The following is a 26,975-nucleotide window of genomic DNA, read 5'->3' as shown; positions in this document are numbered from 1 at the left end:
GCGCGGTTATCCCTCCGCCTCCCCCAGCCGGGACTACATCCCGCCCGGAGGGGGACTCCGCCGCCGGGGCGGGGGCACGAGCCTGGCGAGCCGCGCGCCCACGTGACGGCGGTGCGCGCACGTGACCGCGCGACCGTCAGCACACGGCCTCGTGCCGCCGCCGGCGCCGCCGCTCCCGCCCGCGCCTCGCGCCCCGCCCCGCCCGGCCCCGCCCCGCCGCCCCTCACACCATGGACAGCGCAGCCGGGCGCCCCGCGGGGCCGCTCCCGCCCGCCGGGCTCCGGGCGGCCCCCGCGGGCCTGAGGCGAGCTGCGGGCCGCGCCCGGCCGGGCTCTGCCGTTACCCGTTACGAGACGGACCGGGGAACGTGGGGAGGGGGAGGGGCGTGCGTGGCCTAGCGCTGCCGCGCCCTGCACCCGCGGGTTACCGCGGTCGCGCTTGACTCCGCGAAGGTGAGCGCCGGCGGCGGGCGCGGGCCCCGTGAGCTTCGTGCGTACGCGCGGCCGGCCCCGCGCGCGGCCTTGCGGAGCGGTGACGTCGGCATCGTGACGAGGCTCCACGCACGATTCTTCCGTCGGGACCGAGGCAGACACGCCCGAGATCTCCTCAGTGCGCACACGGGGCCCGGTTCCACAGCACAGTAAAAAAAAACCTCCACAAGTGAGAGGGAATGATGGCTTTGTTACTTCAGAAATACACAAGGCGCTTGAAGGATGAAGTAAAGCGTAATTCCTTCTGTCCTCGGCCCTCAAAACCTTTCTGGTTCGGAGCGACACGTATTTCAGTTAAGCCGGACAATGCTGGAAAGAAAAGGCCGTGTTTCCAAACTTGTGCATGAGGTGCAAAAGCATAGAAAAGTTGTTACAAATTACTTAGGCTTCACAAAACTCAAGGATCTCCTATGTTTGCAAGTGACTGATACCCTGAGAATGTGTACGCCGCCGTGCTGGTTGCAGTACACGTGAACCGCTTTTATGAAGAACGTGGCGTTGTAGCGTATCTGTTAGCTTGCTTTAATACTTCCCCGTTCGGCAGAACTTAGAAGCGCGCTCGTCGTCACTGCCTGCACATCCCGCCTGTATTTCACCAGGTCCTGCCGCGGTATCTTTACGTTAGGGGCCGTAAGATTCAGGGAGTCCCGGAAAGCATCTGCCTTGTACAACGGAATGGGAATACACAAAACCTACCTGCAGGAGCGAAGCCGCGCGTTGGTGTTACAAGGGCTTCTAGAACTCAGGTACTTAAAAGCTCTGCGATATGCGCATGCGAAATACCTCTCAGCGCAGGAAGGCAAAGGAAGCTGGTTTGTTTTTTCTAGAATAACTTCAGTTTGCCTTCCAAGGGTAGATATTTTTTTCTCTGACTGAGCATTTAGGGAAGTATGTTGGAAAACATTTCTGAAACATCGTTCGGTCAGTACTGTCCTCAGAAGCTATCAACTGACTTCACGGCCGCCTAAGCCAGGTCAGTTGCTAGCGACTTAAAGCACACAACCCCAAACGAACTTTAGGACTGTCCTATTTCAAGACTTCTTTTATTTGTGCTTTATCACTGACCACTTTTCGGCCATCTCTTACTAGTGGTGCATTTTAACACACATTTACTTAACTAAACCTGTCTCCTACTGGTCAGACTTCTGTTTTCTTCTTAAATTCAATTTAAATTTTAGAAGAAAGGGAGGAGTGTTTGCATTAATACAGTATTGTCACACAAACTTTCCTTCTTTCTGAAAGAAGAAAAAAACCCAGGATGATCAACAATTCTAAAAGGCTTGAAGCGACGAATAACTACTGCAGTTGCCTCACCTGCTGAGAGCTGTACGTCCGTATGACGCTCTTGGTTGTGTAGAAGGGTACTTATCTGAGAAAATCAATTGCAGTAACAGAGAAGTGGAGGTTAGCAAGCACCGACTTAAACTTGAGGCTGCAAGACAAATTCTTGGGTTGTCCGGTTATGCCCAGAAGATGGGCAAGGTCGGAGAGGATTGTCCCATTTGACTGGCTGTTCCTGTCACCACCAGGCTGCAGGGCTCCAGCAGTGATTTATTACACGTAGGAAAGAAAGTTCAAAGAAAATACAATGGCAAGTGAAAAATGTAAAAATACAACAGCACCGGAAAAGCAGATCGCTGACCCATAGAGCTTGTAATCTAAGGGCTGAATCTGAGGAAACATAGTGAGAAGTGTCCAAAGGTTAGAGGAGCTGAGTTTAACGGAACGTGATAATGCAATTGGAAATAGAAATTATATTTAATAGATACTTAAGGGAATGAACACAACGTGAAGACACGTGCAAAGGATGCAGTAGCACAAGCAGAAGTAGTTGGAATCCAGGCAGGAGACCTGAAGAGGCTTTTGGACATCCCTCCATGTCCTGACCCTGGCTGCGAGTGTAAGTGTCAGAGTAATTTTGTTTCTTGCTGTAGTTACTTGGTACTTACCAGAAGAAGCCTCCAGGCTAGGCTGGTGGCCAGAGCAGCTGAAGATGCAGACCTTAACCAATTCCTCAATATCAATGATATCAAGGAATTTCCAGCTGGAAACAGCATTTCCAGCCATGGTGGTGGTACCTGGTCCAGAATCAGGGCCAAAACAATTTGTGAAGAGTTCAGAAACTGGAGTTTGGTGTGAGGGGGAATTCAGTTAGATATGGGTAGGAAGAAGAGCAGAAATACTCGCTCAGTGCCCAAGATGGGTGATGCAGGCAAACATTTTTTAAGGCAAGGGAGCAAACATCAGGTGGGAAGGATAATGTACCAGCAGAAGCTGGAACAAATGTGAGCCGTTGCCTGCTTTGGGGTAAAGTCTGCAATGACAGGGCCGAAAAAACTGGGGGGAAGGATGGGATGGTGTGTGTAGAAAGCAGTCCTCAAATGATGGACAAGATCTCGTTCTCGTTTAGTTCAGTGAGAGTTTTCATGGTGGTTTGCACAGTACAAGAGCTGTTAACAGCGAGTGAGAAAGGAAAGATGAGAATAATACAAAGTTTTTATGAAAAGATTGAGTTTAAAGGTAAAATTCAAGCAGCAGGCAAGAAGGAGAAAAGGAGTCCTGAGCCCATTTTCCTCCTGCCCGTACAGAGTGAGGGAGGTGAACAAAATGATACAGAAGTAGGTAATACTCTTAATATAGTTTTTATATTACAGAAGTGGGTGGTGTTTCTCACAATAGACTATGGCCACTAGAAAAATCAGTACAATCATAGCATTGTAAGAGACTGAATATTTGCTGTGGTTCAACCCCAGCTGGCAACTCACCCCCACCCAGCTGCCTGCTCACTCCCCCATGGTGGGATGGGAGAGAGAATCGGAAGGGTAAACGTGAGAAAACTCATGGGTTGAGATAAGAACAGTTCAATAATTGAAATAAAGTAAAATAGTACTACTAGTAGTAATAGTAATAATACTACTAATAATGATAATATACAAAGCAAGTGATGCACAATGCGATTGCTCACCACCCACCGACTGGTGCCCAGCCTGTCCCCGAGCAGCGATTGCTGCCCCCCCGGCCAGCTCCCCCAGTTTATATGCTGGGCATGATGGCATATGGTGTGGGACATCCCTTGGCCAGTTGGGGTCAGCTGTCCCGGCCGTGCCTCCTCCTGGCTTCTTGTGCACCCGGCAGAGCACTGGAAGCTGGAAAAGTCCTTGACTGGTGTAAGGACTGCTCAGCAACAACTAAAACATCAGTGCGTTATTAACGTTATTCTCATCCTAAATCCAAACCACAGCACTGCACCAGCTATGAGGAGGAAAATTAACTTTATCCCAGCTGAAACCAGGACAACATGTAACAGCAAGGGGGAGGCAATTCGCACTCCCAAGTTGAACAGGTGTAATTGAACGTGTGGTGTTCTACTGATTCAGGTCAAAATTGTGCCCACACCCATAACTGTACTAATTTAGCAGCAGTATTATGTTTGGTTTTTATTCAAATGCAGAATAATTAAGACAACTATCAACGGCTGTAAGCACCTAATGTAATTAATTATATAACAAATACAAGTAAGTTAATCCCGAGGGGCATTAAGATCACTGGTGTCACAATGATCTTTAAGACCCATTAAGCCATCCAGCTCCTACACTGCTTACCACTTCATCACTGTCAGCACCCTCTAACCTTCTTCCATGAAGACGACTTCGGGAAAAGTCACCAGGAAGGAACCAAATTTAGTCTGTGTCAAGGTGAAAGCAGGGAAGAACAATCCCTTGGCACGGAGTACTCTCCTTCTTCCCTCCTTGTTTTTTAAGAAGATGCTCATGCTCGTATTGAGCAGGTCTGTGATTAGAGCTACTTAGGATAGGTTTGCCAAGATGGTTGGGATGACTCGAAAGGAAAGTTGATCCCTTAGTCAGACCAGTAAGAAGTTTATCAGTCATATGCAACACAAATTTCACTTGGGAGCTGGTCTGTCAAGTATCATGTCCCTTGGAGGTGATGCTGCACTGCCATGACAAACTGCATTCTTCCTGTGGATATAAGGTGTTGTCAATGCTTTCAGAAACAGGATTTACTTAATGACATATGTTGATTAAAATCGAAAAATCACCTAACTTCAGTATTCCAGTAATTTATCACTGACAAGCAGCTTGTCTTCTTAACTTCCCCTGCATTGTCCAATAAGTAATAGAACTATTTTGACAGGATCTGCCCATCAAAAGTACACCCATGTGCCTTCTTTGCAAGAGCAAGCAGAATGGAAAACTGGACTAGGAACGAGAGCCCTCCAAACACATTCAGTCATGACCTGAAATTCACCATGTAGTAAGTAAATGTAGTTATTTTCTTCCTGGGTATCCCGCCAGTAATTGCACAGAAGCAGTGGGACAGAAGACCCCAAAGTGTTCTTAAGCCATGACTGTATATCAGTCAAGACCTTTCCTGTTCTAGAACGAAAGTAGAAGTATCATCTAGTGCTTGGATTTTCCCCTTCCTGAGAGCACAGCATTTTAGGAGCTAGAACCATCCTCAGCTTCCCAGGAAACATGAAGTTCTCCACTGTAGTTTTGTCTGGGTTCACCTCCCAGGGGTGTGACATGTTTGCAGAAACAGGAAAGAAGCCTGTGAGCCAAACAAAAGGTTGGGCTTTGGTTTTTTATTGTGATGCACCATAGTACTGATTTCTGTTGAACAGTCTGTGCAACTAACCTTGCAGGGATAACCTTCCGTTTTGTTATCGTTGCCCACTGCTGCTTTGTTGAAATCACTCTCTCAAGGGCTGAGCTTTCAGATCTAGTTTTGGATTAAAAGTTGCAATTCAGTTTCCTTCTGTCTGGTGCCAATATATTTCCCCCTGAACAGTAGCAACCACAATCTTTAAGAAGTTATACGTGGCCACCATGTCTGAAGACAGAAGGTAAAATGAGGCAGGAACCGAGGAGGAAATGGTGCTTAAAAAGTTTCTGTGCTTTACAGAAGTTCTGTGATTACCTTCTTTCTTCATGTCTTGTACAGCATGGCACCTCGGAGGTAATGCGTCGTAAACCAATGACAAAGTTTGATAAGCAGCCCTCTCATCTGTGTTTATCCCATTCATACTGATCCTAACGATAGAATTTGCCTGCAGCTCTGGAATGCTTACTGTTGAAAAGCTGTTGCTGAAGTCATCAATGTATTGAACTCACTAGGCAATCTGGCTTTTAATTAATTTGTGCCAAGATTTCAATCCGTGCTTATACTTGGAATCTCGATAGACCCTTAAATAAATATTGATTAGTCATCATTATTTTTTCCTGTTGATATGCAGAAGGCTGTGCAGCCTTGCAGTTGGCTTTCGACACAGTCCACTGGAAAATATGTTTTATTATAGTGCTTATGTTGGCAAGTAGGTACATCTTTATTGCAGGCTCAGATTAAAGCCTCAGATTTGAAAAAAAAGAAACACAAGCCAAAACTGAAGCCAACTCCCTCCAACCTCAGATCAGACAAATCCTCTCCACAAGACCCCAAACAGATAAGCTAGGGATCTCATTTTGATACTGGTTTCACATTCAGTTGGGTACACTAACCAGGCCTTGGTTGGCTGAAGTGGTTATCCCAGCTTCAGAATCACAATGATCTAGGTCAGAGGGATTAAACTGCTTAGCCTTGTGAATTACATACCTAAACCTTCATAGGACTAAGAGTGACAAAATCCATACCTCAGGGTATGAACCTGTATGGCATAGCCCTGAGGCAGGGCTGCTGAGGGTGTTAGGGGCGTGAGGAGACCACAGCTGCTCGCAGTCCAGCCACCATGTAGCATAGTTGATCAGGTGCTAAGTCCTTGGACAAGAGGTGGTATCAATTTTAGTAGCCCCTCGTTATGTGTTTCATCTCACAGCAGGGGCTTCAGATTGTCTGACAAAAACTGCACCCTAATACAGGGCTGCTTAAGTCACTTCACTCAGCAGAGCTCTGACAGGGGACGTGCACTCAGAAGCACTCTCAAACCGGAGTGCCAGCACCAAACTTAGGTCAAGGATAATCCTAATGGTATGCCATGCAAAACTCCACAGCCCATTCTTAACTTCATGTCTGTTGGGACTGCATGCCTGAAGTTTAGCACATGCTTTGACTGTTCTAATGGATTTGAACGACTGAGCCTGCTGTGTAAGTTTTCATACATCCCATTGAATCTCTAGCCCATGGTAACAGAACAAGAGCTCTTCCCAGAGCCTTGCCCGTCTGCCAGTGGAGGTAATCAGTTTGCTGTTCAGGGGAGAGTGAATATCACTGGTGCAAAACGTGAGTTACCTTCTTCCCCCTCTTCAGTAAACATGCCCAACCAAATATATCCACGATCTATACCGATTTAAGCCACGAAGGAGTTAAAACTCCTGTTCTTGCCAAATAATTTGAGTGCTTGCAGACAGAGATTCCTAAGAAAGTATAATAGAGAAAGTACATTAGCCGAGTATTTGTGCCTTCATAGGAAATGAATATGGATGTAATTAAGAAAAGCTGATTTATGTGGAACTGTAAAACCAAGGACATAAAATGAAAAATTCTCTGTAAATGTCAAGTCAGTGTTTTGTGGTGGCCAAAACAAGGCACGTAGAGTATTGCAGTGGTATTAAGAAAGGAACTGAAAACTAAAATGTCACTACGTAAATTCCTAGTACATGAATATTTAAGATATTTTACAGAGTTCTAGCCACCTGATCTCTAAAGATTAGAGTAGAACTGTTTTTCTACTGTAGTCTGCTACTAACATTCTGGGAAGAGCAATGTGTGGTGTGTGGCTTCTGTCTGAGGAAATTAAAAAGACAAGACTGACTACAATAAGGGGATGAGCAGGGTCTATAGAACAATAGGAAAAGGCAAATGGGAAACAAGAAATAGGAAACATAGACTACTAGAATCACAGAATGGTTTGGGCTGGAAGGGACCTTAAGGAAGATCTAGTTCCAACCCCCTGCCATGGGCAGAGACACCTTCCACTAGTCCAGGTTGCTCACAGCCCTGTCCAGCCTGGCCTTGAACATCTCCAGGGATGGGGCATCCACAGTGTCTCTGGGCAGCCTGTGCCAGCGCCCCACCACCCTCACAGTGAAGAATTTCTCTAAACCTACCCTCTTTCAGTTTAAAGCCACCACCCCTTGTCCTGTCACTACATGCCCTTGTAAAAAGCCCCTCTCCAGCCTTCTTGCAGCCCCCTTCAGGTCCTGGAAGGCTGCTCTAAGGTCTCCCCGCAGCCTTCTCTTCTCCAGGCTGCACAACCTCAACTCTCTCAGCCCGTCCTCACGGGAGAGGGGCTCCAGCCCTCAGACCATCTTCGTGGCCTCTTCTGGACCCGCTCCCACAGGTCCATGTCCTTCTTGTGCTGGGGGCCCCAGAGCTGGATGCGGCGCTGCAGGGGGGCCTCACCAGAAAGGAGCAGAGGGGCAGAATCCCCTCCCTCCACCTGCTGCCCATGCTGCTGGGGATGCAGCCCAGGGGCTTTCCGAGTTGCGAGCACACACTGCCAGCTTACATTCAGTTTTTTATCCACCAAGACCCCCAGGTCCTTCTCTGCAGGGCTGCTCTCAATCCACTGACTGAGAATATTTGATGAACTTACTAGGCAGTAAGCTTAAAATCAACAAAGTACTTCACAAAATACATGTATCAAAATTGTTGAACCCATTGCTATAGGATGCTGTAGAAGCCAAAACTTTAAATGGATCCAGAAAGCAATCAACTTCTTAGAAAACACAAGGAACCATTAAAAGGTCCAGACCTTCTTGACCTCTGGCTTGAAAAGGCCCGGTATTGCTGACCGTCGGTGTATTTGGGCAAAGATCATACTAGCTGTGTTTCTTCCTTGCTTTCAGTCTGCATCTGTTGTTGAGTGCTGTAGGAGATAGTATAGCCATTCCTTCCTAACCTCCTCCTTAGGTTATAAGCCATTCTTCCCCTACAATACATATTCTTTTAAAATTTTGGGGTTTATGTTAAGAACTTACAGAGGTGATCTTCAAATACAAAGAGGTTTGATTAAAAGAAGCTGAGAACAAATTCAGGTGACTCAGAGAGTTTCTACTGAGCAACCTGATCTAGTGGAGGGTGTCCCCAGCCATGGCAGGGGGCTGGAACTAGATGAACTTTGGGGTCCCTTCCAACCCAAACTGTTCTGTGATTCTATGTTAAAATAAAAACCAGTTTAAGCAGCACTATCTGATGGCTATTTCTTCCCATTATTTGCTAAAAAGATAGTAGCTTTATTAAAGAAGGACCTCTGTTAGGGCTCTGAGCACTGGGTACCGTATTATGATACCTATTTTTCAAGAACTCTCAGAGCAGGGCATGCAAGAGAAAAGGCCAGCGATAGAATGCTGTCTTAGAGCTTGTTTTTGCAGCGTTCTCCTGCGTACAGAACACTGTTTGAGTACTGGTGAGGTTCTGCAGCGCCAGATCTAAGTGCTCCAAGACGGGGAATACTTTAAAACCAGATGGTTTTAGTCACCTCAGTGGAGAAACTCATTGGAAAGAAAGTACCGCAGGCTGAGACGTGGGAAAGGATGAAGAGAAAGGGGATTTAGGCCAGTTCTGGGCAGATTCTGTTTTGGTTTGGTTTTATTTTTTCTTTTTTCCTAACTCATCATTAACAGCATACTATTTTGTGATTCTCCCCTCTACAAGTTCATCGAGGGTCAAATGCACAAACAACAGCTACCTCTTCTGAAGCTCAGGCTTTTAAAACTTACTCTAAGACAACTTTGAAAGTGTGTTCAACGTTCACTGAGTTATCTGCAGCCCAGCCCCCCCACCTTTTTTTTTTTTTAAAAAAAGAAATATACAGTCTTTTTGCTAGGGAAAAAAAAACCCAGATGGTTTTTGTGATATATATTATGAAATACGTGCGTGTGTGTGTATCCCACTAACTCAGGGAGAGCCTGGATGTTCTTAATTCTGTTTCTTTCCACCGGATCCATGTATTAGTTCCTTTCAATAGCGCTTCCTGCAGGTCGCTTGGTGCAGGCTATTCAAATCAGTTCCACTCTTGCGACCTTTTCTTGTTTCAGGTAGCATTGTAGAGTGTCTGCTTGTGTCCTGATGCCATGAAGCATTTGGTTTTGTTTCTTTACAGCAGTTCCTCCTTGATAACTTAAATACCATTACCTTTAAGCATAGTTAGAAATATTACGTATTTATCTAAAACCTGAATATAGCCCAGTCCCATTTCAAAGTTTCCACATACCACAGCACGCAAAGTACGCCATGTAGTATGATCTTAGTTTACATGTAGAAGCACCTTCCTCCAAACACCATCTCATTCAGACAAATAAAAGTAATTAACCAGGTAATTTTCATAATTAAAAAGTAGACATGCACATTCTGAGAGCTAAACCCTAATTCACAGCAATTAGATAATGAATAATATCATGGACTTTAGTTATATATCACTACATAAAAGTCTGAGAAAAATATGACCTTGTTGAGGCTCAGTTGGCATTCTTGGAAATGGTTTTCAGTAGGATGTAAATTTGAATAAACATCTAAAAACTCACTGTTTGGTCATTAAAAACTTTGTACCTATTTTCAACTTAAAATGTTGATTTTGGCCGTGAGACCTCCAAATGAAACCTAACTAGATGATAGCTATTCACTGGATATTTCAGTGGCCCTTTAGACCCAGAGATTTACTTCTGTATATATTATTAGATCTGATTAGCCTGCACCAAATGAAATTATATATAATTTGCTGGAAAAGTACAGGCAAATGTCACAAAATGTATAGTTAAGTCACTGTAATCCAGTTACAGGTAGATTCCAAACCTACAGCTGCATTTTTTAATCATTTTAAAGCAAATTAAATATGAAACATTTGCTCTGAATACTCAGAAAAGGAGAAAAATATCAGAATCTGTACAACTTCACTAAAGAACAAAGAACTATCTCTAAAGCAGTCCACTAGAAAAGAAACTTTTGTTTTAAAGTTCTATTTAATTAATTTTTGTCACTATCACAACTATTTGAAATATTTTATCTACAGACTTCCTAAAATTTTTTCTAATATTAGCAACTGTATCTAGTGTACTAGAGGAATGCAGGCAAATAGAAGCCAAATAGGTGTTATTTTTAAGGCATTTGTTGCTTCTCCTCTCCTACCATTAATTTTCTGGTACAGGTATCCACAGAACTACCACCCCCCAACACCTCCCCCCCAAAAAAAAAGAGAAAAAAATGACATATTTTTCATATCTATGCAAAGCTCTTATCAGAATAACTTCATCCTCCCACTTACTTCTCCCCCCCTGCCCCAAGTGCATATTAGATTGCAAGGGCTGCATGATTTCTGAGTTCTCACTGTATCAAACAGTGGAACGAACCCCAGATTTACTCTGGCTGTGTTTTGTTCATCGGGATCTGGAACAAATGCAGATTTTTACATTGCAAACGGTTATTTGACATAAGAAAAAATTTCTCAAATGTCTTCAGTGAGGTGACTTGGGTCTTTTGTCACCCTAAAGCTGGGTGAGATGGTGTACTCCTGTTTTATCGATTCTAAAAATGTTTAGTTTCTGAAGAAAATAGGAAAAGGGAATCATCTACTTCTGGACAAACACACAGAATACAAACTTATTCCATACATACAATTCTCTTTCTTACCCAAAGAATATTCCTTCCTTCCATTCTAGGAACCATTTTACAAAGAACACATCACTGTACTCATCTGTATTTCCTCTTAAACTACAGAAGCTATTACCGCTCTGCAGAAACCATTCTATGTATCTGCTTTAAGATACATCTATACATGTGCTGAGGAAAGAAAGGGAACCAATCAGTATATGTTTAAAATACTATCTGCAAACCACAGAACAAAGATAAGATAAATTGTCATTTTTTTATGTCCTTGCTTGTCTTTATTTCAAAATAATCTTTAGCTTCTGCTGAACAACGATTCATTTTTAAATGCAAAAGATCATTTGGCTTTGTGTTCTTTATTAAGACTTCATTATTTTTACAAAAATAGAATAGAGCATTAGTCTTTATTAGTTTTTAGTTTAACATACAGTTCATTTATGCTGAAAGGAGCATTTGGGGATACAATATATTTAGTTTACTATCGGTGGTTCATTTAACTGTTAGTTTATAGCAGATCTTCTGGTCACCACGCAAATTATCAGGCTTCCGCTATTATATATTAAAATCCACACAGATATCAGAAAGTGGTTTTCTAAAAAGTTAATTTAGGAATAAACTATCATGTTGTAGCAAACAAGGTCAAGAGTCCCTTTAAGAAGGAGACTATTTCATTGCCTCCCAGTTTAGATTCTCCGTAGACACGGTCCACAAATGAAATAGGAACCTGTTGAAACAAGCAAAACTATTTTTAAGGTTCAAAACCTAAATAACCAGATATTCTGTAAACAAAAGAATGGCCTTTGAACTACAGCATGTTTAGACAAGGGAGGAAGGCAAGCACCAGATTGGCTTCCTTGGTGTCAGCTCTTCTTACCACTGGCTTTAATGATGCCCCATAGCTGGGGAACATGAAATTATTTGGTTTATCACCTTTAAAGGTGATCCAAAGACATTACTCAGTGGCTGGAGGATACAGCAGTCAGAACAAACTTAAAAGCTTAAGTGCACTAAAAGCCCGGGGCATTAAAATGAACCTCCACCACCTTCCTTGTTAGCTAAACTCAGTACCTTGGAGTCAGTGGCTCAGGAAGGCAAAAATATCCCACCACGGTGAAATAGCATTCTGCACAACCTCACCACTAGCTGGAAGATGACAGCTGAATATGGCAGTTAGGGCACATTTTAAAAGTAATACCAGTCTTTGACCGTTTTATAGATTATTTACAGGATTGAAGGGCATTTAACACACTAATTTTGGTTTCCTTACTTAAGCGATCGTACTGTCCAGATCAACTCACTACTTGTAAAATGGTAGGAACATACTGCTTGTCAGTAATTTGACCACGTACAAATGACATATGACAGGACATTAGAAGAGTCAAGAATTTCCATATATGTTTGTGTGCAAAATTGAAATACTTCAGGGGCTAAACTAAAGAATTGCATTTGCAAAATTCATTAAAGAATTGGCTTAGTGTTCTGCTGGCAGTTTCAACCAGAAATCATCTGGCAAGTAGAACACAAAAATCACCACACCCTTGCATCTGTGCCAGGACTGAGGATTTCTCACAACTCTAGCAGATCAGTCCACGGAAGGAGAGAACCCAGGGCAAGAAGGCAGTAAGGAAGAGACCTATAAAGGCATGCAGGCAGGCTTAGCAATGACTCTGGCTTTCTTAGGCGGGTGCCTCTGACGATCCCAGTAAGCGTCCTGGCAACTACAGACAGCTGATCTATGGGACATGGACCGAAATCACTCAGTCATTGCAGGATGTCAGAAGTGACATTTCCCAACAAGTGATGAAAGAATGGTTAGTATCTCACCTAATAAAAGGTATCCGGTCTTTCCTTTCAGCATAACAATTAACCACCTGTGCTGTTGCTGGACTCTGCCTTTCTTGCATAAGAAGTTCTACCATTAGTCTTAAAGGAAGCATTTCCAAACGGGTGTACTCCACGCACCGCGGTACATCTCGCATATGGTGAAGAAGTTCAGCAAAGTGAAGCAGGTGCCTACAAGACTATTCAGGTATAGCTTGTGTCAGTTCATCTCATCATCCAGTTGATCCTTTTGGACTGGCAGATCTCAACCTTCATTTTCAACTTTCCTTAAGAAATATTTTACCCTCACAACTGTCTACATTTTACAACTGCATAAAAACTTCTATTCTGCCTGTAGAGCTGGAGCACCCACAAACCAGGACTTTGACATGCAAGTGTCACCTCTTCTGGAATGTCAGTCTTACCATTTAGATAATTATAGAATATATAAGGATCATAAGTATTGATCAGGAAATACTGTATCAATATACTTGAAACATAACGGAAGATTATCCTGTCCCAGGAAGTCACACTGTAGAGGTGATACACGAAACAGTAAAAATACAACAGTCTTATTTATAGGCCTGTGCCAGCAATCTGAACACTGCCAAGTTTGTTATCAATATCACAACAGAAATCTTAAAGACGAGGCTGAAGCAGAATAATGAAGCAACTTTTCAGATGTTGGAGAACTCCTCCCACACGTGAGAAACCAAAGGAGGAAGGAAGACGATGCGTACCTGGGAACGGAACAGATGGATTGCAGAGGATGGTCTAACTGGCCCATCACAAAACAGAGCCCATGGCTCAGCACTGACTGGAAGACACTAGTGAAGACTGTCTGCCAGGCTTTGAACCGGAATATCTTGTCTTTGATGCTATACAACCAGGAGAGGCATGGAAATAAATGAGTGGTGGGATCAAATAATAGACAGAAAACAGGTCTTTGCAGCAGCAGCCTGAAGAGGAATAAGGAACCCGAGATTGCATTTTTTAATGCCAGAGAAGTGTATTTTACTGTTTTAAAAATGTATAGTATATAAAACCTCTTCTCACCCTAGATTTCAGTATCTGGATGTATAGACAGATGAGGATTTAATTCAGCAGTATCAGAAAGCAATATGTGAATGCGGCTGGATGTGAAGACCAAAGAAATTAGGGTCAAGCCCCAGCTACAGACAGGATAGTGATGTTGCTCCATAAGCAAGACAGGTGGAAGAAAAGAGCTTGCTTTACTGTGTGAAAACACTACCCGATGTTGACAGAGAAATTCAATACCTAAGGTATAGAGAGAGGACTACCAGCAACCGAATTCTCTGACAATTCACAGTTGTGAAAATGATGAAGAACTGGTTCTGAGATCTGGCTGCAGAGAGAACTCCAGTGAATCATCTTTAAAGGCACCAGCAAGAGCAATTCAATAAAACTTAAAAGGCAGCAATCGGACTGCTGGAAATACAGGATCTCACAATTGTTTGGAGTTCTTTTTGAATGATTGCAGACAGCACATTCAAAGAGTTTAGAAGTGGAAAGTTGTGATAGCTGGAAAGTTGGAAAATAACAAGGCAATAAATGCCAGAGAACAGAATAAATGTGAAATAGAATCAGGCTGCTGGAGAGAACAAAATTATTTGAAAAAACCTAACTAGAGATGTCTGTACAATATGAAGGAGGAAAGAAAAGGCTCAGAGCAACTTCATGATATATTTTGACTTCTTTCCCTCCTTTGAAGAATTTTGTAAAATTGTGTGCAGCTAAAGAAATGTCAACAGGAAGAGGGAAGGATCCAAGAAGTGTATCAGCTGTGGGAATAAGTAACTGGAATTTCAGATCGGGTATTCACCTGGAAAGGTTGGATAAATAGAGTTCTACATATGTAATTTCTTTATATCGATTTAAAAATCTTCTTCTTGGAAATGCGCAAAATGCGCTATGCTCCCAGTAATCTGTATTGACATTTAAATGAAAGCACAATATACTTATACTTTTACTATACCTCTCCAACAGTATATCCTAACTGTCTTGCCCGGACAATCATCTCCATCTGGAAGACGTATCCTTTAGAAACACATTTTTCCATTAGCTTCTGTAAGACTTCTTTTCTGTATAACCTGTAAACGATTACAAAGAAAATGAAACCTGAAGCACAATGGCCAAACTTTAGAAATCAAGATAGTGCGCACGAATCTTAACTGTAATCACTCACTCGTATCATTACTATTTTAAAGAATCTTTAACAAAGTCACTGGAGCAACAGTTCTTGCAGTCTAGTCTATTTTTTACACCCTTTCAAATGGATTTCATAGCCCTCAGTAAAGAAGGTGTGTTCTTACTCCAGTTCCTTGTTCAGCAGTTTCCTAATTTCAAAAAACTTTATGAATTGGAAACAAGACCCATACCTGAAACTCCCTGTTAAGTCTGATGCACCTGGTCTCAGTAAAACCTGAGTTATAAAATTGGCACCACGACTGTGAAAGAAAACATGAACGTCAAAATTGCTCAGTACACAATTCCAGAATTTCTACAAAGTAAATATCATCCTACTACCAAAAAAACCCAACCCCAAACCTTTTATTGCTTAATAGGAAACAACTATATTTCTAATGTTTCATAGAAACAAATAGAAATCATAGAATATTGAAATCAAACCCCAACGTTTTGTTTTTCAAATGTAGATGAGTAGATTATTGAACTTCTCTGTGAAGGAGACAACCGTGAATTTTAGAAATTAGGTTTACAGTCTTGTTCTTTATGGTAGGGCTGCCCGTACAACTACACACTAATACAATACAAAAGAAATAAATGTGACAACAGTCAAAACAACATTTTTCTTCTGACTAATGTTCACTGTAAACGGAGAATAAAAATGCTTCCTGGATAAATGTGAGACTCGCATTTAGAAAATCAAGGTTCAGTTTTGGGTCACACCGCTTTCATAGTGTGATAAGAATAAGCTCCACTGATGAAAAACGTGAGATCAAAAAGCCAGTCATGACTATCTTGCTGAGGGCTATATTACACACCGGTAAGATGTGCAAGTCCTTCACCTTGTCCAGTATTTAATAAAAGGATTCCTCTGTAATGTCCATGTAGCTCTCTTCCTTTTTTGGGGTGGATATTTTATTTAGATTCACAAAAAGATGAGCACTTATTCCAGCCATTGAAACACCCAGAGAAATCCAAGTACCATCTCCAGATCAAACTGGTAACACAACTTCTGCTCCTAATTCTTTACAGTAACTTATAAATCAGCTGTACCTTATGCCTGTTCTCTTACATCGGGGTAAGAAAGACTATGCAGAAACTTGTCGATGACCTCCTCAAAATGTGTAAGTCCCTGCAAACCTGAGATGCCAGCCTCCATATGATTATACGACCTCGACAGAGTTTTCCTCTTTGCTTTTGGGTGAAACCTCTCCCTAGTGTGCACTTTAACTGTCTTCCAGTACGATCTCAGTAATCATCGATTGACGTTTATCGTGCCAGACAATTCTTAGCATATCTCAACAGAGGGATTTAGCAAGTGATCTACTGTTCAGGGAAAGGACCACTGCAGCTATTAAAGCTAACTAAATGTGTCTTTTAAACTTGACTAAAGCGTCACAGTCTCAGCTCATTCTGTGGACGATGAAGGTGAAAGACTGTCCCAACCTGATGCCATGCAGATTTGTCCATGCTTCCAACCCGTTTCTCAAACCTAGCCGTATCATTACATTTTTTCTTGGTGGGTTTTAACCAAAGAATTTGCAAATCAGGCATGCTGCTATTAGTTTGGATAACTTTGCAGTACCCCATACTACTGACTGAGGAGTCAGTTCCGCTCACGCAGATTGAGTTGAATACTTTGAATTATTATTTCTAAATAACAGATTTATGTATAAATATCTAGAAAAATACTAACCTGATTAATTTCCTTTTCAAATCCCAGCCATATACTCCTCCATTTCCTTTATATCTTGTTCCAGATACAATATCAAAATTGCCTTCTTTCTGCTTTCTATAAGCAATTGTTTTTATCAGAAAAACAGGAGGAATATTTGTATCAGGGTAGTACAAATTTCAAAACGCAAACAATCACTCTTTTAGTACAAAATCTGTACTTTACAAACCTTTGAACAAACAAGTAGAGAACAGAGGAAAGCAACAGCACGATGGTTATAAGCATTATGCATTTGAAAACCTGTTAATTGTTCTGTTACGAAGAGCAATTTCAGGGAGTCTTATGATTATCTTTTACCAACTATGTCATAGAATTTCATAGCCTACTTCATAAATAATTTATAAACACCAACTTAGCCATTTTTAAAGCCACTCTAGTATAAACGATAACACAATGATTTAAAATATAGATTGAAATACTTAAATTATACAAATCCATACTAAGAAAAAAAAACAGGTCTGGAACTCTCCTCAGTCCAAACCCTGCTGCAGAACCTTATCTAAAGTTTTAGGCCTCCTGTACCACCAAGCAAGAAAGGTGAAAATCATGCCAGGTGCTGCCCTCAGCCTCCAGCGAGGGTCAGCCTGCTGCCCATTTCCCACCAACCGAGTTGTTTCAGGGAGAGGAGGGTAAGAGATAGGCAAGAGGGAGAGAAGTACTTCACCAGTAACTGAGGACATGGTCCTCTGCTCAATATCCCTACGTGACACATGAGGCAATCATTAGAATTAGCAGATGACATTTGTGTATGTGCTTTTCGAAGCTCACCAACCATTACCAGGAAGAGAACTACTTAGCACGCATAGTCTGTTACTTTAAACTTAGTAAGGAACTAATTATTTTGGGGGATTATTCTGGGACTAATCTAATGAGGTCTAATCAGTTTTATTTAAATTCTTGCCTTGATAATTTTCTTACTGCAGCTAGACAGCTGATACACGAATATAAAGCTTCCAAATATTACTATGAAACACGAAATGTCAGAAGTCCTCCTCTCATACTACAGTCAGCACCTACCTGATAAACTCTGGAATAAATTTTGGCTGAAATGGAAGGAAAACAGATCAGAAAAGAGGAAGGGGTGGGGATTTAAAAAAAAAAGAAAATTTAATTATAACAGTTTAAAAAGACAGCACATAAAATAGAGACTTACATGGTGAGAGAGGTCAGCATCCATAATAACAATAAAATTCCCAGTGGCATGCTTCATTCCATGAATATAAGCAGTGCCTGATGAAAACAGTACAGAAATAATTTCCCTCACTATTTTAACAGAGGCGATCTTCTAGCCACGGTCTTCACTTATTTTCTAAAATCTCTTAAGTTATACTAGGAAAGGACCAACAAAAAAGTCCTAAAATTTATTTTAAAATAAAATTATAAAATTAAACATTGCAATTACTTTTCCTTTTCCCTACAATTTCAGCACTAGATTTTATAAATACAAACCTTGGCAAACCCTACAGCTCTAGAAATGCAGAAACATGACTCAATAACTGGGTCACTATTTGAAATATCATTTTCAGAAGCACCACAGGCACTTACGAGCCAAAGAAAACTAGAAATAGGACACAGGCAACAAAATAATCACTGATAGTTTAAAACCCCCTCATTTCTAGACTCAGAATTTATTAGTAGTGGTATATAGACTTTGTTCTCCTTGACACCATGAATTACATTCTATACCTAATCTGAAGACGCCTTTTCTTCTTTGGATTTTGTTTCATTTTATTCATCCGGTATGACTGGCGTAGCTACCTTGGTAAGAGCTGGAACAAGTTTTGCTATTACACTTTTCCTCAATAATGCAAATTTCCGATCCGAGTCATACGGTTCTAAGGCAGCACTGCTTCCGAGGACAGCACACCAGAGATTAAAAACTGGCATATACTCTTCAGTGATCCAAATTACTCGTGAGTCTTTCTGTTAACTTCATAAGGAACAGACAGAACTGAAAACAAAACACTCTCAACCGATGTCCTTAGCAGGCAACCTCACAGGAAACTGAACTCCTGGTTAACGAACAACCGTCTTTCCTTTCTTTTCCATGTTGTTTGCAAAGTTACACAGCAGGAGCATCAGAGATTTGTGTGCTGTGCGTGATTAGTAGATATGGTACATGAAAAATTTAAATTCAGTCAGTTTTAATCCGTAATACTGGCCAAATTAGGACAAAGGGTGAAAAGGCAGAGAGCAAAAATAAAGATACGTAAGCTTTTTGGAGTGTTAGATAAATGAGAGATGTGGAAAGAAGTAGAGAAAGATTAACTTAAATAGACAATTCAGTATCAAAATTAGGATTTTATTTTTGTTCAGTGGACTGGAGAAATTAGGTAGCTGCAGTACTCAGTGCACAAGACACCTCAAATGTTTTACCAGCACAGGGAGGTGGGGGATGCCAGGACATTTAGCAAGAAGGGCAGATAATGATTGTCAATAAATCAAATGAGGTACTGCATTTTATAATTTTCTCCATTCCCGTTATAAGAGAGGAGGGATAAGGATACAACATGAATCTTAACAGAGGGAAATAGCTCTGCTTTACTTGAGGAACTATTTTAGTAGTTTCCATACTGCAAGTTTTAATGTAATTTACAACTTCTGAGGATATCGGCTTTTTTGTAAAGCAAATAATGACAAACTTGGTTTACATATTCTGTGAAATACAGCATCAGAGCTACAGAATTGCAGTCCTGCATTATTCCGTGCAGATTTTAACCATCAATCTCAGCAGTACAAGATTGACTCCCAAATTAGGGGGATTTCTGCAACATGAGTAACTTTTGCAATGTACTTCAAAACCTTCAGTTCACATGTCAGTTAATAGGTTGGACAATACTACAGTAGTCTGAGTTCTGCACATCTCTCAGATATGTATTTTTTTATTTAATTATAATCATAATTCACACTGAAGAGGGTTAACTGTGAAGAGCTCTGTCCAAATACGTGTCAGAAAAACACCCCAGCCTTCTCGGGAGATTGCACGAACCACAGGCCAGTTTTTGAAGCCTCCTGCACATGGGTAGATTGCACAGAAGGTACCACTGTCCCCTCGGGGTCAGTAGGTTCCACACAAATAGAGCAGCTCCTCTTGTAAAAAGTTTACTTTTTTTTTTTCTCGGTTTAGACCCCTCGTTCTGTAATCAGTGACTGCAGTACAGGAGGGAGAGAAGCAGCATGATGCTCTCAGGAAAACACAGTTGTACAGAATTGCTGTGACCACAGTTTTCAGCTTTGAGGTTGCGGGAAACTTGTTACAAATAATACTCTGTGATTTTTACGTGCGTGGTTTTTAAGCTTGTTCACTTACAAAACACTTGATGAAAACATATATTTCTGCTTTTGGGCTTTATGGTAATATTTTCCCCTGGAACTTTATACACTAGAATCAAAGAATACAGCAGATTATTTTTTTTCTTTTCTTTTTGTACTAACCAGAGGTAATAAGGACTTACCGAGGCCCAACTTTCTTGCTCTGGGTCTTAGAAGCTGCAGGATATATTAAAAAATACATATATTACTCAAAATACAGGTTTTAATTCATGTTAGTGACACCTTAAAAGCCACTATCTTCAAGGTATAAAAGTATTTTTAAATGTATTTTTCATTTTTAGAAATCTAGATAACATATAAAAATAAACTGTCAAAATACAGAAGAAACAAACCATTATATTAAACAGGTATTTGATAGGTCATACTTAAAACCAAACCCATCTGAAGACTGGCTTAGTAGTTCTGCAGTAAAAATACAAAAGTAAAAGCACCATCTTAGTAACTAAAGGATTTCTTCAGATTCCACTATCTGAAATACAGTTAGAAATCCGAACAACAGACTCCATTACTTTTAAGGAATGACAAACACAAACAGCAAATAGCGAGTTTCCTAGAGTGATTTAGCATACTTTTAGTACTGCATATGAAATGTCAAGATTTTCACGTGCATATAGATAAAACCCGTGAATAATGACCATGTAACAATATTATTAATCTTTCAGGATATGAGCGACCAAGCTTTAAGCCTGTGCCAAGTATCCTCAGCTCCTGCAGGGCCACGTGAAGCGCGGGGGGAGTAGGGTGCCACCACTAACAAAAGAGGAATCGAACTTGTAGATCATCAGGGCAGTAATTTATCTTTCAACTCTTCCTAAAGTGCCTTTGATATAAGTCAGCATTTGCAAAGGAGAGGGTAGATATTTAAGCAGGCATCGAAATGTACTTCAGGAACAAGTTTTAGATCTGACTTTTAAATCTTGGCTAATTTTTATGCATTATCTGAGCAGTCATAAGTAATGTGATTCAGAGCAGGTCATGGATATGAAAGAGTTAGTAATCACTGGTGCTTCTCCTCATTTGTTATTTTGGCTTCTGGGGTTTTTTTCTTTAAGAAATAGTTAAAATTGAACACTAATTTAAAAAAAAAAAAATCACTTTGATTCCTCACCTGCTTCCTTGAACATGTTTGCCCGTCCCTAAGTTAACTACACACCACGTTCAGTAAGCATGATGCAGTAAGTGAGAAGCCCTGCGGAGTTATTTCGATGACGACTCCTGAGCACAAATCAGAATGATGATCTCGCTCAGGAAACAAAAGAATTTCAGGCAAGGAAAAAAATAAAGTTATCAGGAAACAAAGAAAATTCACCTAATACAAAGCCCGAGCTGACCTGCTCTTCTGCAGTAACACCCGTGTGAGCTGTGGCAGAGCCGCCACACGCTCCCGCTCAGGTCTGCTTACTCAGCACTGCTGCAGGGCTGGCCCACAGACTAAACCTCAAAATTAGGCTCTTGAGCAGTGCGGAAAGGTGAGCTAGCTATTTTAAACTTTTCTACTACTGGTATCAAAAAAGAAAAAAACAAAGGAAAAAAAACCCTCTGAAACATCTGATATACATTGCTCTTAAAACAATCTCCATAAATGGCACTTAATTCACAAATACTTTTTAAAATCTTACATTTACACAGTAATAGATCAGGGAAGTGCCTGACGCTGCTTACAGCACGAAACCAGCAAACTGAACGGTTGGTTTTTACACCGCTCTATGATAAAACTTTTATTGCCAAAAAAAAAAGTGTCTGTAATGGCTCATAAAGACTGAATAAATGACAGTATTGTGTTACATATAATTGATGGTTATACAGTAATATATTAAATAAAAGCCCTGTTATTGAGGAATGCAACTAGATGGATTAAAAATAAATCACAAGACCAGACTAGCTTTCATCTTTGCAATTTCCCTATTCCTTCAGTCACTTAAAATGAAATTAAATCTTATCCAAACCTCATCTTTCCCTCAGGCGCGCACAAAGTGCACAAACAACCACTATCCATTACTCAATAGCGCACAGCAACGCACAAAGTATTGAAAACATTGTGCAAACAGTAGTCCATGGTTCTGCATGTTAGTCCATAACGCTGCTATGCAGCTGACGGACTGCTGTCGTTTCACATTCGGCTGAAGCGGTGTGAAAAAACTTAAATTATTTGTGTAGAGGTGGAAGGAAAGTGCAGAGTCCAGGGACCCCATTCCAGTTCTCTACGGACTTCAAGTACTTTCCAACAGAATTAAAATGAAAGAAATACAGAATATCCAACTCACTATTTTATCTGATCCATATATCTTTTCCAGTTGTTTAGCAATTTCCTGTGTCCCATCCGGGCTTCCATCATCTATGATGATAATTTCAAAATTGTGTCCGCTGAAACGAGAATTAATTTAAAACGAACAATTGTAGGCCCCGGTTTCACGACCTCCGTCACTCCAGTAGGCAGGAGCCGAGCACCCAGGGGTTTCTGGCAGCCGAGACACCCCCGCCGTCACCCCCCGCCGGTACACCCTAAGCCGTCACAACCCCGCCGCCGGTACCGTGTCCCCCCCACCCTCCGCCGTCACACCCCCACCAATACCCGCTCCCCCGCCGTCACACTCCCCCGCCGCCGATACCGTGTCCCGTCCCCCCCCCGCCGTCACACACCCACCAATACCCGCTCCCCCGCCGTCACACTACCCCGCCGCCGGTACCGTGTCCGTCCGTCCCGTCCCCCCCCCCCCCCCCCCGCCGTCACACCCCCACCAACACCCGCTCCCCTGCCGTCACACTCCCCCGCCGCCGGTACCGTGTCCCCCCTAGCTGCCGTCACACCCCCACCAATACCCACTACCCCGCCGTCACACTACCCCGCCGCCGGTACCTCTCGTGGAAGGTGCGCGCCAGCAGCCACACGACGAGGGGCAGATTCTCCCGCTCGTTGTAGGTAGGCAACAGCACCGAGACCTTGTCCCCCCCGCCGCCGGCGCCGGCCGCCATCTCGGCGCGCTGACGCAGCCGGAACCGGCGGGGATGCGGCGCAGCCAATCAGAGCCCGCGGTGTCACCGGAACCGCCGGAGAAGCAGCCGGAAGCGGAAGTGAGGCACTGTGTCCCTCGCCCGCGCTACCGGGGCAATGGCGGGCGGCGCCGAGGCGGCGCGGCTGAAGGCTGAGATCGGCCGGCAAGAGCAGGAGCTGCGCGGCCTACGCGAGCAGCTGGCCGCCTTGATGGCGGGGGAGGGCGCCTCGGCAGCCGAGGAGGGTCCCGCCGCCGTGGGGGAGGGCCCCGCCGTTCTCTCGGGCCCTCTGCCCGACCTGCCCGCCCAGGCCTCGCTGAGCGCCGCCGCCATCCTGAGGTACAGCCGGCAGCTGGTGTTGCCCGAGCTGGGCGTGCGGGGGCAGCTGCTCCTGGCCCGCTGCTCCGTGCTCGTGGTGGGCTGCGGCGGCCTGGGCTGCCCACTCGCTCAGTACCTGGCCGCGGCCGGCGTCGGCCGCCTGGGGCTGGTGGATCACGACGTGGTGGAGACGAGTAACCTGCACCGGCAGGTGCTGCACGGGGAGGCCGGCCGGGGGGTCCCCAAGGCCCTGTCGGCCGCGGCGGCTCTGCGGCGGCTGAACTCCACCGTGCAGTACGTGCCTTACTGCGGCGCCCTGAGCCCGGGCACGGCCCTGCAGCTGGTGCGGCAGTACGACATCGTCGCCGACTGCTCCGACAACGTCCCCACCAGGTACCTGGTGAATGACGCCTGCGTCCTGGCCGGGAAGCCCCTGGTGTCCGGCAGCGCCCTCCGGCTGGAGGGGCAGCTAGTGGTGTACAACTACCAAGGGGGGCCCTGCTACAGGTGCCTCTTCCCTGAGCCCCCGCCGCCAGAGACGGTGACGAACTGTGCAGACGGGGGAGTGCTGGGCGTCGTGCCGGGCATCATGGGGTGCATCCAGGCCTTGGAAGTGCTGAAGATCGCTTCGGGAATGGGTTCCTCCTTCAATCAATTCATGCTGATGTTTGATGCCCGTGAAGGGAGATTTCGCAACATCAAGTTAAGACCGAAGAAGCCAGACTGTGCTGTTTGCGGTGACAATCCATCTGTCACCTGTCTTCAGGATTACGAGGCGTTTTGTGGCTCTTCCGCAACAGACAAGTGTAGGACTTTACATCTGCTGTCCAGCAAAGACAGGGTATCTGTAGAGGAATACAAAAAACTGTTGGATGATCAGGTTCCACATGTATTGTTAGATGTTCGTCCGCAGGTAGAAGTGGATATCTGCCGCCTGGTACATGCTGTCCACGCTCCCTTGAGTAAATTAGAAGAAAAAGACAAAGAATATCTGGAATATTTAGAAAAAAGAATTTGTGAAGAAAAGCAGAGAACTAATGGCCAGACATCTTTTCCTGTATATGTTGTTTGCAAATTAGGAAATGACTCCCAGAAGGCTGTAAGAATTCTGCAGGAGTTACCTGTCAAAGCGTTTGGTTCTCTGTTAGTTAAGGATATTAAAGGGGGGCTCATGGCTTGGGCCAGTAAAATTGACCCAAAATTTCCTCAGTATTAGAAATTTAAACGGTGAAAAAAAAATACAAATGTACGTAGTACATTCCATAGGGTTTCATCTTCTCTGTGTAATGACTATATCATATGGATAAAACAGGAGATAGAAATGCCATGTTGCTTTTTTTAATAGTAGTTTCCTTTTTTCAAAGAAATTATGTATTTTTGTAGATGTCTGATTATTTTTATAAAAATGTGAAACTGTCTGTGGAAATTGAAAGAAACTTGTTTCTTGGTTATTGATTAATAGCGAAAACTTGGAATAACTACTGAATTGTGCATGTGGTAATTGAGAATGACTCCTAATTAGTAATTATAGCCTGGAGAATGACAAAGAACAGGAGTCAAGTGTTGAAAATTTTTACTCATTCTCCTAACTGCCTAAGAAAGTGAAACAGTGACCAAATAAAATAACTGTCTGTTAATCTTTACCTGGACTGTTAAGCCTATCGTAGGGAATTGCCAAGACAATGCTGACAAGACTGTTCTGGTCAACATCTGTTAGTTCTTTCTAGAAGCATTGTGTCCTTATGAAAGAGAGCTGCTCACTGCAACTAACAGCACCTACAGCAAAGGGGTTCTGTTAAGAACTTCTAGGGCCATCTGTCCTCATTTGTTACCTGGCAAAAAAGTGTGTTCTGCGATTTGCATAGAGAAACCAAGGTTAAGCGTTAATAAGATGTGAGTTTGAGCCCAGAAAGTTTGTAAAACATACAGAAAATGCTTTTGTGAGGGCTTCGAGGATTTCAGAGATTGAGAGATGAAGAGGAGGTGGGAGAGAAAAAAACAGATGTGTGGCCTCCCTTCTGCAAATACAAAGACATATTTTGTAAGTTTTGTCCCTGCTTGTTGCTGTAGTTGCGTATCCCCAGCTGTACTGCATCATTTTGTTAAGTGGCGTGAAGAGCTATGCATATCTAAAAAGTTCTTGTAGATGAACTGAGTGGGAAGAAAAATAAATGGCTTGTCAACAGCGAGCTGCCTGAGTCCTCATCACTTAAGCGTAGCAATTATCATCATCTTATATTAATTAAGGTATGGGTTTCCATTGCTTTCTGAGGAGAAAAAAACACGTCATGACTAATCTTCGCATTATACAAGGGCAAAAGAAAGAATAGCATCGTTATAATTAGTAGTTGAAAAGGCATGTTTTAGTAAAATAAATTTGAGAACATCCACACCGCCTACTTTATTATAACATGCCATGGGTTCTACTAATGATAATCTTAGTCTCTTGTGAAGGAAATGGTTCAGTGAATTTATAAATACAGAGTTATATCTGGAATTTAAAGGCATTCAAAGCAAGGTGAACCTGTGGACTTGGGGAGAGGGGAAAGGCTTTGATTCTAAATCTGCTTGCTACTTCCAGGGTATAGAAGTAAGGTGTAAAGTCTTTTCCCTTGTTACAACACTGTAGCAGCAGATGTGTGCAAGCTCTGTGAAAGAAAAAGGTGGTGACGTTAAAGCCTGTGGTCTTTGCTGGAGGATTTTTTTGTAGCAAATTTACGATTGTGTTTCTTGTGGCACATTTTCAAGTAGGAAGCCAGACTGTTAGCCTTTGTGCTGCACAGAAAACAATGCCTCAGGGAACTGGAGAACTCTGTGGAAAAACAGTGGAATTGAAAATGAGGAATGAGAAGGGACCAAAACCATAGAATGATATCAGAACTGGCAAAAAAAGTAAACACATCAAGTCAGGCTGAGGAGAGACAAACTTTCAAGAATCTTATCCATTAAAATGGCATTTTGGAAGGAGTGTGAGTGCCGATCTGCAGGGACTAAGGCCCAAAGCTCCTTGTAGGAGTACAGCATCTGAAATGCGTCTGTTATTTTTGCATAAAGAGAGTTCTGTGCAAAACTATTTGGGATGTACAATGTAGAGATGGTTATTCTGGAAAGGACTAGTGGCTCCGTTCTGATCTCAAGGGAGTATGCAAAATGTAGGTTTCTTTGGAAAAAAATAGTGTTCTCTCCCTTGACTTAGGATAGCAATTAAATTCTCAGCAAATATGAAAATAAAATGGGGGCCGTACTGCTTGTCAAATTTTCATTCTTTACATGCTTTTATTTTTTTGATTTCTTGTTTTCCCCTTGGCTTGCTGAAGTGATACACAAGTCTTCCTGTAAATGCAGTCCTCACGCAGTGCTGGCCTCTTCGGAGGCAGGCTGGAAACTCAAGGTCGTAGCATCGTATCTAAGCCAAAACCATTCTTATTATTGGAACTTATCTTTTGTTTTGACTTGCTTTATTTCTTGAACTCTATAAAGCATGTAGTGGTTCCTCTGTTAACCGGGAAATATAATAGCAG

General features: G+C 42.8%; 2 protein-coding genes and 1 long non-coding RNA gene across 8 annotated transcripts; 2 read left to right on the top strand and 1 right to left on the bottom strand.

Annotated features, from left to right (window-relative positions):
* The first annotated feature begins 81 nt into the window (after positions 1 to 81).
* On the top strand, positions 82 to 12,993 carry LOC142063989 (uncharacterized). Of its 2 annotated transcripts, none has more exons than XR_012662947.1 (3): positions 82 to 2,391; positions 4,647 to 4,766; positions 12,907 to 12,993. It is a non-coding gene; the product is annotated as an uncharacterized LOC142063989 (long non-coding RNA). The 2 variants fall into 2 exon arrangements; XR_012662946.1 differs by having other exon boundaries at positions 82 to 3,109.
* DPM1 (dolichyl-phosphate mannosyltransferase subunit 1, catalytic) lies at positions 11,389 to 23,198 on the bottom strand. Of its 5 annotated transcripts, none has more exons than XM_075108459.1 (10): positions 23,003 to 23,168; positions 22,410 to 22,509; positions 20,268 to 20,301; positions 17,966 to 18,042; positions 17,830 to 17,855; positions 16,774 to 16,869; positions 15,272 to 15,340; positions 14,869 to 14,983; positions 12,876 to 13,072; positions 11,389 to 11,775 (listed from the first exon to the last, which is right to left on the bottom strand). In XM_075108459.1, the coding sequence occupies exons 1-10, from the start codon at positions 23,116 to 23,118 to the stop codon at positions 11,715 to 11,717; spliced, it is 891 nt and encodes a 296-aa protein (XP_074964560.1). In that variant the 5' UTR covers positions 23,119 to 23,168; the 3' UTR covers positions 11,389 to 11,714. The 5 variants fall into 5 exon arrangements, with proteins under 5 accessions (XP_074964560.1, XP_074964564.1, XP_074964565.1 ...); XM_075108458.1 differs by lacking the exon at positions 11,389 to 11,775 and adding an exon at positions 11,817 to 12,784; XM_075108463.1 differs by lacking the exon at positions 12,876 to 13,072 and having other exon boundaries at positions 23,003 to 23,198.
* Positions 23,199 to 23,200: 2 nt separating this feature from the next.
* On the top strand, positions 23,201 to 25,643 carry MOCS3 (molybdenum cofactor synthesis 3). The gene has a single exon (XM_075108456.1). The coding sequence runs from the start codon at positions 23,255 to 23,257 to the stop codon at positions 24,668 to 24,670; it is 1,416 nt and encodes a 471-aa protein (XP_074964557.1). The 5' UTR covers positions 23,201 to 23,254; the 3' UTR covers positions 24,671 to 25,643.
* The last annotated feature ends 1,332 nt before the right edge of the window (positions 25,644 to 26,975 follow it).

Source organism: Phalacrocorax aristotelis, chromosome 13, assembly GCF_949628215.1.
Source record: "Phalacrocorax aristotelis chromosome 13, bGulAri2.1, whole genome shotgun sequence".
Taxonomy (NCBI): Eukaryota; Metazoa; Chordata; class Aves; order Suliformes; family Phalacrocoracidae; genus Phalacrocorax; species Phalacrocorax aristotelis.
This window is presented reverse-complemented; position numbering and strand designations above follow the sequence as displayed.

Excerpts from the sequence above, each read along its gene's own strand:
- DPM1 (XM_075108458.1), bottom strand. The coding sequence starts at position 23,118 with ATGGCGGCCGGCGCCGGCGGCGGGGGGGACAAGGTCTCGGTGCTGTTG. Across the intron at positions 16,870-17,829 it reads TTTATTCCAGAGTTTATCAG|AAAGCAGAAAGAAGGCAATT; the intron begins GTAGGTGCTGAC and ends AATTGCTTATAG. Across the intron at positions 14,984-15,271 it reads GACTTAACAGGGAGTTTCAG|GTTATACAGAAAAGAAGTCT; the intron begins GTATGGGTCTTG and ends AATCGTTTACAG.
- MOCS3 (XM_075108456.1), top strand. The coding sequence starts at position 23,255 with ATGGCGGGCGGCGCCGAGGCGGCGCGGCTGAAGGCTGAGATCGGCCGG.